The sequence below is a fragment of the Rhincodon typus genome, chromosome 36 (assembly GCF_021869965.1).
Source record: "Rhincodon typus isolate 14 chromosome 36, sRhiTyp1.1, whole genome shotgun sequence".
In the NCBI taxonomy this organism is placed as follows: domain Eukaryota; kingdom Metazoa; phylum Chordata; class Chondrichthyes; order Orectolobiformes; family Rhincodontidae; genus Rhincodon; species Rhincodon typus.
In genome coordinates, this window is record NC_063367.1 from 4,520,089 (window position 1) to 4,530,966 (window position 10,878).

General features: G+C 39.4%; 1 protein-coding gene across 1 annotated transcript in view; it reads left to right on the forward strand.

The window, feature by feature from the left end:
- The window catches only part of man2c1 (mannosidase, alpha, class 2C, member 1), a 96,882-nt gene that overhangs the window by 65,550 nt on the left and 20,454 nt on the right, over positions 1–10,878 (forward strand). Inside the window, exons 14-18 of the mRNA XM_048617022.1 lie at positions 3,091–3,212; positions 4,344–4,429; positions 6,342–6,503; positions 8,887–8,969; positions 9,642–9,737. Coding sequence (XP_048472979.1) covers positions 3,091–3,212; positions 4,344–4,429; positions 6,342–6,503; positions 8,887–8,969; positions 9,642–9,737 — 549 coding nt within the window. The remainder of the gene's footprint in view (positions 1–3,090; positions 3,213–4,343; positions 4,430–6,341; positions 6,504–8,886; positions 8,970–9,641; positions 9,738–10,878) is intronic.

Consider the following 10,878-nt stretch of genomic DNA (forward strand, 5'->3'; position numbering starts at 1 on the left):
AAACCTGCTGTACGAGGCCAGAGAGGAGAGGATTTTGGAATGGGTACAGAAGATATTTTTGGGTGTTTGAGGAGGGAGGGAAGGAAGTGGAGGACATCAGCAGGGGGTTCTGGAAATTAATGTGAATGTGATAGTTTGCCTTGAAGACTAGTGGAAAGAAATCCTGCTCTTCCTGGTCCTCAAGAAGACACTTAATTGCTGATTGTGGAGGGTCTTTTCTCCAATCTTAATGCTAGTTAAACTGGAAGTAGTGTATGTGTGTGTGTGTGTTAAGTCGAGGTTGGTTTCCTATTGGAGAAAGTGCTCCCACCTCCACACACATGCAGAAACACACATTCGTATATACAAGTACCCATATGCGTGCACCTCCATGAGTATGCATGCACCCCCATGAGCACACAGTCACGCACATCTGCACCATCTGCCCCTACCCCACCATACCATGCAATTCTGCTCCCCGCAACACCAAGCACACACATGCACTGCACTTGCACCCACTCAGACTCTTCCATCTGCTCTTCTTCAAATTGCAGAGTTTTCTTTCATATTAACAGAAAGCCACAGAGCAACTTGATGCTTAGAAACCCTTCCTAGTGGGAGCTTCTGCAGACAAAACCTTTGTGTGAATCATTTATGAGAAACAGTTTTGTTTTAGGTGATATTGAAGTAAACAGTATAGACAAGCTTTTCAACTTTTGAAGTAACTGAAAACATACATTAAACATTATAATACTGGCTGACTTCCTGGAACTGCATTCAACATGTCAAATAAAGAGATGGTGGTAAATGAGGAAGGACAAGGGTGAGAATGACTAAGAGTTATGCAACTTTACAGCAAAAGAGGAAGCTAAAGCTCTCCGCTGACTTTCATTTCACTGCCTTTTCTCCAAATTCTTTTAAAACCTAAACTCACTTCCCTTTTAAAAAACTCCAAATACTACTACCTTGTAAAACATTTGACATGGTTACACCAACTTTATCCCTCTTGTATGTTTTGTCTTGTGAATACAGTAATCAGCAATGTTTCATACACTTCATATAAACGACATGAACAAAATTTGGAAGGACTGTAATATTAATCATGTTTGAAAGGAGCTTTTTGACTTCTGAATTAAATGTGTACTTAAAGAGAAGGATTTTTAGGTAACCACATTACTGTTGTAGAGGCTTTTGATAAAGAAGAAAATTGAGGTATAAATTGTCCTAATCTTTAACTTTTAACATTGGCATAAAAGTTAACTGGGGGAAAAAACATTATAATTGGATAGATGATAAAGCCAATAGTAATTCATCCAAGACTGGAGGACAGGACTAGAAATCCAAAAAAGAACAACCCAGAAGAAATGAGGACTGAAGAGTCTGAGTGAGTGCAAGTGCAGTGCATGTGGGTGCTTGGTGTGGTGTAGGGTCAGCGTGTGCTTGACTGATTCAGTAAAGTTCCCCATTTTAAGTACAGAGACTTAGTTTATGAAATTCATTTATTTTCAGTGGCTGAGGAAAACTATTTTTTCCCAATTACTAATCGAACAGCATATTATTGGCTACGATGAGACCTCTTATTGACTTCTTTCAGGGTTGATGTGCACCTATCACTCATTACTATACCATACAACCCAGGTTCATCCTATTGCAACAGAATAACTTCTGATTCACCCTGAACAGTACTTCCAGAGACTGAAATTTTATTTGTAATTGAAGTGTAGAATTGTTTGGTAAACTGGATGGAATGGAGTTTCTACAATTTGTACCCTGATAATGGCAGGATGTGGATGGACTTAAATGAGATGGTGCAAAATGCTGTGGTGTTTTAAACGTAGTTATGTTGGACTTCTTTGTAATCTTTAAGTGGTTCAGATCTCCATTGGTCCAAAGCAACAAAATTGGCCATGGTCTCTATAGCAGAATGACAAAAACGTTGGCACTTGTATCCATTTAGGAATGTTATCACATTGACGTTGTGGTCAGGTTATTCCATTTTTCAACAGGGAAAGACGGTTGCGTACCTGTAATGTCACTGGACTAGTAATCCAGAAACCCAGGCGAGTGCCTTGTGGATATGCATTCAAATCTCATCACAGCAGCTGAATAACAATGATAAAAAAAATTTGAAACTAAAAGCTAACTGTCAATTGTTGTAAAAATAATCCATTTGGTTCACTAATGTCCTTTTGGGAAGGAAATCAGCTATCCTTATCTGGCCTCGTGTACGTGTGACAGCAGTGTAGCTTTAACTGCTCTCTCAAATAGCCTTCTTCCTTTTTAGATAATAATCAAATTCCCTATTGAATCTCTCCCCATCACACTCTCAGACAGTGCATTCTGAATCCTAAGTACTCGTTAATTGAAAAGGTTCTCCATCATGTCACCATTGCTTCTATTGCCAATTTCCTTAAATCTTTGCTCTTTTGTTCTCAATCCTTTCCTCACTGGGAGCAGTTTTGTTTCCTTGCTGTATACATCCCTCACGATTTGAGCATCTCTATCAAGTTTCTGTTCAAACTTCTTTTCAACAGCATCAACTCCAACATTTCCGATCTATCAACATAACTGAAGTAACTAATTCAGTGAGGGACCTGGGAGTGGTTTGGTTTCCCACCTTCTCTCCCTCTCTTTGTTTGAACTGAAACTGGGTGTGGAAAAGGTGGGTTTTGGTTGTGTTTCACATTTTTTTAAGTTTTTAAACACCTCAACAGAATGAAATACACACAGTTTTGGAAGTTGAAATTTTCCACTTTGCTTCCCCAAGCATCAACATCACAGTCATCACTTTTCTCCATGAATATTAAGAATTTGAACTCCGGGATAGAGGACGAATTGTGGGCTGAAGTGTATAGACTTTACAATACAGAAATATGACATCTACTTTCTACTCATACTTATGCTCTAGATCAGCTATGTACGGATCTACATCATTTGCTTCCATCTGTGTGAACTTAAATTTCTTTCTCCCTCACTTACTTATCCAGCTTTCTCTTAAAGACAAAATTAGTGGTAGAAAGACAAACCTTATTAAACTGGTTCTTTTGACAGCTTGTACTGTCAGGAGCTCTACTTCACAAATGTAAATTTTTAAAAAATATTTCTCTATAGATTAAGAAAAGCAATCGTAAATGCGAATGTATCCTTCGCAGTGTTGAAGTTGTGAGCAGTCTGGCATCTGTACAGAAGGACACCTTTGAATATCCAAGTTGTCAACTGCAGCATCTCTGGAGGTAGTATCTATTTGATGAGATTTAATTTGTTGTGTTGTTAGTTCCTTCTGCATCTAGATTTCCCCATGCCACGAAGAATTAAAGTTATGAAGCTCAGGAACTGAGCTCTTTCAAACTTTGGTATCATGCATCCTGTGGAATTAAATGGCTAGGGATTGTGAAAGGGAGTTTTGACCCTTTTTGATCCACCTCGCCACCTCACCCCTGAAGTTCTTACCTTCTGCTTGATACTCCCTTCACTGGCTGCATCAAAGCTAGGAATCATCTTATACAGGTTCATGGTCCAAATCAGAGATCTATCCCACTGGCAGGATGGACCTTCTCAGAATGGCAGGTAGTTCCTATGCACAGAGAGTGCTGCAGAAATTCAGATGGAGGATACCTCCAAGCTCTAGTTTGAGTAAATTTCAAGAGTTAATCGATGGTCCTTCGCAGTTGTATTACATAGGTATTACTGAATAACTGAAGGTTTTCAAATTATTGACGTTAGGATAGCCATTTGCTCTTTGCGCAGTTGAAGTTACAGCACACATTGCAGACATGAATAAAGTTCTGGTTGATGCTTGAGGTTCATGAAATACACTGTTTTTCAGCGTATTTAACTTTCCTGGGAGTTGTGAGCAGTTTACAAAATATTCTGCAAATTGAGACACTCAGCAATGCTGCACTAAGTCGGTTGCTGCAAATGAAATCAGAGTGGAAATAAGATTGTTGCAGCTTTTACAAGGATGAGACCAGAACTGGGAAGGTTTAGTGTACAGGAAGGTTTGTACATGCTGGGGTAATATTCCCCACCCCAGTAAAGCAAAGTCTGAGGGGGGAAGCTCAGAGGGAATATGTTTCCACTTGTTGGGAAGATCTAAACTGACTGCCATCAATGCAGTCACTAATAAAACTAACAGGGAATTTATGAGAAACCTCTTAACTTTCTGCTACAAGGAGTGTTTGGGATGAATAGCACAGATGTATTCAAGGGGAATCTGGATAAAAATACATGAGGAGAAAAAAAATGAAAAGTTTATACTGAATAGGAATAGTTGCAAAGGGTTGGGAGGAGGTCCATATCAAGCACCAACGTCAGCATAGATGAGCAATTTGTTTGTAATTGAATGTAATTGTCATATTTCACAGACTGTTGCTCCTCAATCAGTTCCATGATGTGCTGCCTGGTACATGTATACAGTCTGTAGTGGAAGACGCAATAAAGTTCTATGAAGGTAAGGCATCTGTCTTTATTGCATATATTGCCCAGTCACCTGAATCTGCAAATATGTTTACTTAGCAAGCAATTAGAGTAAAGTTTCTTATTTCTTTGTGTGATTCCTTACAAAATTGTAGATAATTAGCTTTTTTATTCTGGGTAATTATACAGTTACTTTTATGTAAATCTATGTATAAAAATGTAATTTTATCACTTTAAAATTGCTGTAATTTCCTAGATTGTAGAGGAAGTAAGGCTCATATAATACAGGTATATTTTAATCAGGTATATTTTGAGAAGGACTTTATTATAGGGTTTATTGTTGTGAGTAACATTTGAGTTGCACTGAAAATGGTGATCTGGCACTACTTCCTCTATTTGCTTCTAATCCTGGTTTCGAAATACATTGATGCTTCAAACCATGAGCACTTGATATCTTGAGATTTTATCATCAAGACCATATTGTGCTCAACTAACTGTCTTAAATAGATTAAGTGTAGCTATTATTTCACTAGGGATTAGTCAGCAAGTGCTGCCCAATTGCAGAATCACATTTGTCAAGCTTTTAATGTGACTCATTTACTCTTGCTAGAAGGAATATACCTTCATACGCAAGACCTGTTCTGTATAAACAAAAAGAACATGCTCAAATCTTGTACATTTTTGAATTACTAAGGAGATTTGGGAAACTGTAGATCCCTGTTGCTTTCTCCACTGCAATGCCTGAACCAATCAGAGTCAACCAATCAGCAGCCTTCTCTCCATTAGTTAACGTCATTGCAGTTGTTTGAAATTTAGCATTCTTGCATTTGTCCTAATGAGTGCAAATTGAAAAACGTCAGCAATATTCAAGTCGTACAAAAAGCAAATCTGATCCGTCTAAACTATCAGATTCTGCTTTCTGCCAACTCATTCAAAATCTTTTCCATTTGTTTAACTTGCATGTAATATATAAAGTGTTTTGCTTAAAAAGCTGACTGACAAAGTGTAACAACTGTTTTCAGTGACTGAAACTTGAGTGTGTGCCCCCCCACCCACTGAAACAGACAATATTACACACTATCTTGATTTGGAACTGTATTGCTGTTCCTTAACTATTGTTGGGTCAAAATTCTAGAGGTCCTTCTTTTGCAGCGTTGTGGGTGTACGTACACTGCAGCAGTCAAAAACCTGGTTCAACCTGAGACAATGTCCAAGCAGGGACGGAATTAGTATCAAGGGTGGATTTTTCAGCTGGGGTTGCAGACAGTACCTTTGATCTTCCTTTACTTAACAGGCAAATATCACAGATTACAAATATCAGATAAGAAATTAGTCAACACAAAAGTAGTAGGCTGAGAAATACCAAAGAAGTGGAAATGGGTGTATTAGTGCACATTTGGAATATGCAACAAGAAAAATTTGCGTTTACACAGGAGATAAGTGTCCAAGTTCCTTCATAGGACCATAATCAGATAAAATTGGACAGCAACCTGAACGAGGACGTATTGAGACAGTTTTACCAAAACAAAATACTGCATTTCTGGAGATCTGAAGTAAAATCAGAAAATGCTGGAGAAACTCAGCAGGTCTGGCAGCATCTGTGGAGAGCGAAAGAGTTGAGATAGTTTTAATCGGTTGCTATTTTTGACCTCTCCATGTGATGGTTCATTGATCGCTGACCTAGTTACTTAGAATTAGACTGAACTATTTCAGAGCTGTTACTGAACTTGAGATTCCCTTCTTGATGGTTTTTGTTGAGAAGTGTAAGGCTGTGAATATCAGGGTCAAGGGATATTACCTCCTGACTAGAAGCATTAAAAGTGATTTTTCTTCCCTCTCCATAATATAAAAATAATTTCCTTTTTTGGTTTGTGGAGCTTGCCTCACATTCTCTGATTGAGGACTCTCTTTGATCTGCCATTTTATTTCTGCTTTTATAATTGCAGAAATCCAGAGCAATGGGAATGAACTTCTGAAAGAGGCAATACAGTGTCTCCTGGGAGGATCTGTGCAGGAGACTGGGAAGAACATCAATGTGCTCAACACCCTGTCATGGGAACGGACTGAGGTTATCTCAATGCCTCGACTGGAAGGAGACGAAGTCCTGGGTAATAGAATTAAACTTGGTGGCTGAAAATCTTTCAAACATAGAGCCTTTATTTGGGATCCCTGCCCAGCTGCACAACCACAATTGCAATCCAGAACAAACATAAACTGATCCTTAAATAGGCTGAAAACGTTGTATTCGAGCGGGGAAACTGACAGTAGCAGCATTCCCCTGCGGGAGCACATTTGTCTTTATTCTTTAATTGGAGTGTCACTGGCAAGACCAGAATTTGTTGGTCATTCTCAATTGCCCTACTGGCTTGCTTGGCCTGTTGAGAAAGCAGTTAAGAATCAACCACGTGATAAGATTATGTAATGACAGCAGATTGCCTTCCTTCATGGGCATTAATGAATCAGCTAGCATTTTTGACAGTCAATGGTAATTTCACTCACATTTACTGAGGCTTTTAGTTTCCGATTTTTAAAAATTAAAAATATTCTACATCAGTATTTGATGATATTTGTGGGGAATGTATTGTGATGAGAATTTATTCACAACAAAGTTTATTTTGCAAAAAAAATTGTGGTCAGATAAAAAGTGTTTTGCAGTATCTTACTCAGAAATATGACTTTTTTTTTCATTTTTAAATGTATTTCATTTTCTTTAGTATTTGAAGTTCCCCTGTTAGATTTCATTACTCTTTAGTTGACAGGAAGGTAGGATCCTGTCTCGTCTCTGTTAATGCTGCTGTTAAATCAGCACCTAGAGTGATGCTGTCACAGTATTGCGGAATCCTGGCCTTTGCCTGGCCACTTTCTCCGATGGAGTGAGCAACATTTAGAATTAAGATCCATATTAAGGCAGGTGAAGGCACCAGTACATCATGCCATCATAAAAACCTCTGTTTTCTGGTGGAATCATGGCAACACATTTAGAACAGCCATGACTGTAATTTATGCACCTGTTTTTCCTCTTCTGAGATTCCTGACAGGGTATAGTTCAACAAGTCTTTGGAATCTTGCCAAAATGGCCATCCTAGATACTGAGCGCAAACAAGCTATTTGATCTTGGGGAGCATCACACAGCACATCTTGAAACACTTGCACATCTTTTTGGCAGAGAATGTTCCAGAACAGCAATTGAGAGTGGATGTATACTGATTTATATTTCCTTTTCCCTAGCCCAGGGGTGCCAAGACCATTTTTGTGCCACTCAGATGATCAGAAGTTCTTATTCTCCTGTTCCTTAACTAAAGAAAGTTATATATTTTCTCTGATCCCCAACTTAGGCTTCCAAAGTCAAATAATTATATCAATTATATTATGTATGAAATTGCAAAAAAAATTCTAATCTTATTCATCCTTTCCATTCACAGACATTCAGGTGTTGACTAGCCAGCTGCATCATAGAGTAGTTTCGGTAGCTCAGTTTGAAGCTGACATGCTGGATGGATATGAGTCTGATCCAGAGACATCCAATCCTAGAAAGTTGCTTGCAGTATATTTGTCCAATCTGACCATTCCAATTGCTACACGGTGTCTAAATACCTAAGTTTGTGTACCTTTGGTCCTAACCAAGCCAGTTTATCTTCGCCATTCTTTGCAGGTGTGCTGGCTGTCCTGTTTCGTGCTTCTAATGTCCCAATCTCTTCCCTCATTCATTCCAACTTTACCAGATTAATATATCCTTCCTTGAGTAACTGAATCCAATTCCACTAGATTCCTTCCATGTTAGGGTTCTAATAGAAAGGTAGAATTCATTGCACCTCTGATAAAAGATCATTGGCCTGAACTGTTAACATTGTTTTTCTCTCCAGAGATGCTGCTGGACCTGAATTTTTCCCAGCATGTGATTGATGAAATTCATTTAATTTGGAGCCAGTCCATTGGTTGAAAGTTCACTTCATTTGCTTAAGTTTTCATCCTCACATTTATCTATAGCCCAGTTATTTTGTACCCTGGCAGTTGCTGTTAACCCAATGGATGCTACCCAACATGGCAAACTCCAGTTGAATTGCTGTCCTTTAACTTCCAACTCTGATCAGTCAGTCCTTCTTCTTTGATATTAGCGTCTGTCCAAATATTAATAAACTAATATTGTCAATGCATGCTTCATTTTACCCTCTTCAGTTACTGCCACTATTCCAATAATTATGTCTGTTCAGGATCTTGAATCACAGAAAGTGATTCTTAATTACAGATTTAGCTGAAGTTAACCATACAGGTAAACTGTAAACCGATTGTTAGCCTAGATAGGGACAGAGAAGTAATGAGAACAGAATGAGTGAGAACATCACTGACAATAGCTGGTAGACATTCATGTTTAACCAATTTATCACAATGGATACAGTGCTCTAAAATGTGAAACCCTAGGTATGTGAAGGGATGGAAGGGATGTCTTCTGATAAAACTTTCACTAAGGTTTGCATTCTTTGTCATTTGCAGCTCTGGTAAAGGTCCCCAGTGTAGGGTTTGCCACAGTGACCAACCCCCTGGTCCCACCTCATCCAGTTATTGTCACTTCTCAGGTAATTATAACATAAAGCAGTATACTGCACTGATTTCCTTGATCTCTTTGTCCTCTTACTCTTTCGCCTTGATGCACTCTATTGTTTTTGCTCTGTGTGCCTTCAGCAATCAGCCATGTCTCAGTATTCACACCAGGAGTCAGAAAACTAAAGATACAAGCTCAAAATTTATTTTGTCATGTAAATGCTAAACTAAGGGTACTTTGAAGAAGAGCAAGGAAGGTGTCCAGTATTCTGACAACATTTATCTTTCATTCAGCATCACTGAACAGTGCAAACTATCAACTTGTTATCATATTGTCTATGTGGGAGCTTGCTGTGCAAAAATTGGCTGTGTCTTTTGTTAAGACAGTGACTACCACAGTGTTTCATTGACTGTATCGGAGTATCCTAATTCATGAGAAATGCTATATAAATTCACACCTCTTTCTTTTCTCGATTTCTTGCTTGTCTTATTCTCTGTCTTACGCTGTTGTTCTCTCTCTTGCTGTCTTAATTCTTACCCCCGTGCACTTTCAAGCTTTCACATTCCTCCCTTTCCTTTGCCTCTTAATCCCACTTACACATTGTGCTGGTGCCTCCCATGCTATTGTGGTGTACTTTGCCCTTTTCTTTACTTGCTGTGTATACATTTATGTTTGCGTTCTCATGCATTATTGATTCTTGTTGCAGGGAGATGGCTCTGTACTTATGGAGAATGGAATTCTCAAAGTCGCATTTGATTCATTGGGTCGTATAACATCACTTTCTCATTTACTTTACAAAAGGTATAGATGAGCTATTTCATAAAATGTCCCAAGCACAGAAATTGAATGATGAATGATTGATCTATTGTCACTTGCATTTTACATTGAATAATACAGTAAAATACAGTGAAAAGCTTCAACAGGTGCCACAATTTGGTGCCATTTTGAATCGTTTAAGAATAAAAAGGATAAAAGATGTAACTGAAAGAGAGTCCTGAGCCCTGAGCCAGCTCACCAAACATCCCTGTGCTGCCACCCCTCCCATGCCTCACCACCATCTGCACTGGACCCACCAACGTGGCAGTCACCACTCTTTGGGTACCATCTCTTTGCCGCTAGGCCCACCTCACCAGTGTTGCTACTGATCCCATGCTGAACCCACACTTACCCCACAAACCAGAAGTCCCCTGGCTCAGCTGCCTTCTTGATGACGCCAGGTGTCCCATCTCCGGGCACATCACACTGCTGCTGCTGCAGCCACTGCCTTGCCAGTGCCAGGATGTCCACTCTCAGCCTGCTGCAACCTGGCTCCACTGCCAGATCAGGCCACCATCTCGCCAAGAGTCTCGCTTCAACTGCCCTCAACTGAGTTGTTGCCTTGCCGGTGCTGCCATGCCTGTGATCACTGGAGGAACTTTGCCACTGCTGCTAGTCCAGAACACTGGGACAATGTCCCTACTGCCGCCAGCGCTACTGCATCCATTTGCCATGAGGAGCTGTTTCTGCCACCATCTTTGTCTGCCATTCCACGCACAGCCTACTGTAGCTGTCATGCTGATTTTACTGACTAACCTGCTGCAAAAGGCTCCAACAAAACAAAAAATGAAAGAAAAAAATGAAAGAAAAAGAGAAGTAAAAAGAAAGAAAATAATAGAAAGCATGTATGAGTGGATGAGCCCCAGGCAAGAGCCTACACACAACCCTGCTACTCTGCCGACATCTTTAATCTCTTTTCTCTCTCAAAAATCTTGTGTCCAAATGATTTAATTTTTTTTAACTTATATGATGTGTCCTGTACAGCTGCAGGAGCCTATTTGATGTTCTGAACATTAAAAGCCACTTGTGAGGATGATGAAAGTACTCCATGTTTGTTGACATCTAAAAGGATGGGTTCATATTTTTGGAATAAAAACCAAAAGAACTGCGGATGCTGTAAATCAGGA